The sequence below is a fragment of the Engystomops pustulosus genome, chromosome 1, assembly GCF_040894005.1.
Source record: "Engystomops pustulosus chromosome 1, aEngPut4.maternal, whole genome shotgun sequence".
NCBI lineage: Eukaryota > Metazoa > Chordata > Amphibia > Anura > Leptodactylidae > Engystomops > Engystomops pustulosus.
Window position 1 is genome coordinate 282,807,415 of NC_092411.1, and position 1,838 is coordinate 282,809,252.

The 1,838-nt window shown below is 42.3% G+C and overlaps 1 protein-coding gene across 1 annotated transcript; it reads left to right on the forward strand.

The window, feature by feature from the left end:
* Window positions 1-389: 389 nt before the first annotated feature.
* On the forward strand, window positions 390-1,361 carry LOC140113389 (olfactory receptor class A-like protein 1). Its single transcript, XM_072132642.1, has one exon. The coding sequence runs from the start codon at window positions 390-392 to the stop codon at window positions 1,359-1,361; it is 972 nt and encodes a 323-aa protein (XP_071988743.1).
* The last annotated feature ends 477 nt before the right edge of the window (window positions 1,362-1,838 follow it).

Genomic DNA, 1,838 nt, shown 5'->3' on the forward strand with positions numbered 1-1,838 from the left:
ATCAATGTGGAGATCTTTGTGGAATTTCAAGTGCAAATTTAAGAAACATTCCAAAAATAAGAAAAACTTTGGATCTTTGTTGTCTGTTGTCTATATTTTACACAACTTGTGGTGGTTGCATGTGGATGGACATATTACAGTGTGAGCACACATCTGTCATGAGTCCGTTCACTGCTCTGCAGGACATACAAGCTATCTCAGTGGAAGTAAACGCTACCATGGTGACTCAGATAATGGATTCACACCTTCTGCTTCTCACCACCAGAGAATTTATAAGGGACCAGTCTGTCCAGCCGCATCACAACTTTCCCATTGTGTTAAGACGATGCTTCTACTAAAGACCCAAGGTGACTGAGAAGAGGAGGAATCACAGAGGAACACTCCAAACTATGATATTAAGTGCTTCTGATATTGTTTCTCTCGCAATTTATTTTTCTGCTCTTTTCGGGACAATTGCAAATTTGGTTCTCATCTTCGCTTTTCTGAGCAATGCTTTCAAAAACAAAGTGTTTCAACCTCTGGATAAGATTATCGTGAACATGGCAGTGGTCAACCTCCTCTTGTGTTTTTACAAGGAGATCCCCGGACTCCTCATATTGTTCAATGCCAAAGTTTATGGACCTGGGGGATGTAGGTTCTTGCTTTATTTTTACCACACTCTCCGCTTGATCAGCATCTGGTCAGTGGAGAATCTCAGCTTTCTCCATCTCATCAAGATACGGAGACCTGGTCATAGTTGGTCAAAGTTTATCCATCGGCACCAAGCTCAATATGTCAACTGGTCCTTGGCTGGATGCTGGGCCATAAGTATAATTTTCCACATGCCGTACCTCCTATACCCTGAGTCGGTGGGCACACGTAATAAGAGCAACATGTTGATGACGAGTACCAACTGCATCGGACCATCACACAGTGAACTCTTGAAGATCCTCACTTATGCCACGGTGAGTGTGGACTTCATGTTGATCATCTTGGTTGTTATCCTAAACTGGTTCATAATAGACTTGATATGTAGACACCGGAGGCAAGTACGGGACACCATATCCGTAAGACGTGGGTGGAACAAGCACACAGCTCAGGCTACAAAGATACTGCTGTCCCTCCTGTGCTTGTATGTCCTCTGCTGGATCTCCAGTGACGTGGTGTGGATAGCCATAGTCTCCGGGCTCATGGAGAACGACTATGAAAACGACATGCTCTCCGCTCTATATGGCATCCTGTCCTCCATATACTATTCAGTCAGCTCCTGCATTATGGTGTTTGGCTACAGACAAGTGAAAGACTATTTAGCAGAAGCGGGAAACTGCTGTCGAGTGGAACGACCCCCAACGACGGTCCAGACCTTGGAACAGCAGCAATAATAATAATTTTATCTTAGCTCAATAATGTACAGCTCTGACGTTGTTATATATCTACTGTAGTGTTATTTTTTTGTACTGTATATTGGTTATATTAGAATGGGAAACACTTCGTAAGCTTTAGCACTTTTTTTTGTCATAGTACTGATTGAGGAGACAAACTGGTGTAGAGATGCATTCTGGGAAAAGTATGCAAATTAGCTCTCCTTCTGAAGAAAGAAAACTGTCTCTCTAGTGCCACCTGTAGGCAACTACAACCAGCATCTGCCCCAATCAAGAGCCTTGGAACATTAGTATATGACCTAAACTTAGGACGCCCCCATCATTGCCCCCACATTTTGCCATGTCATACACGCTGCTCCGTGAGATTTACATAAGGTATTAATATAAGTGCATTATCTGACACACCCCAATCCTAGTCTGCACCAGTCCTTTAAAAAACTATTTTTACAAAAAAATAGTAAAATAAATATATAAAAA

What these genes read in the sequence shown, in the direction of transcription:
- LOC140113389 (XM_072132642.1), top strand. Translation starts at nt 390, where the DNA reads ATGATATTAAGTGCTTCTGATATTGTTTCTCTCGCAATTTATTTTTCT.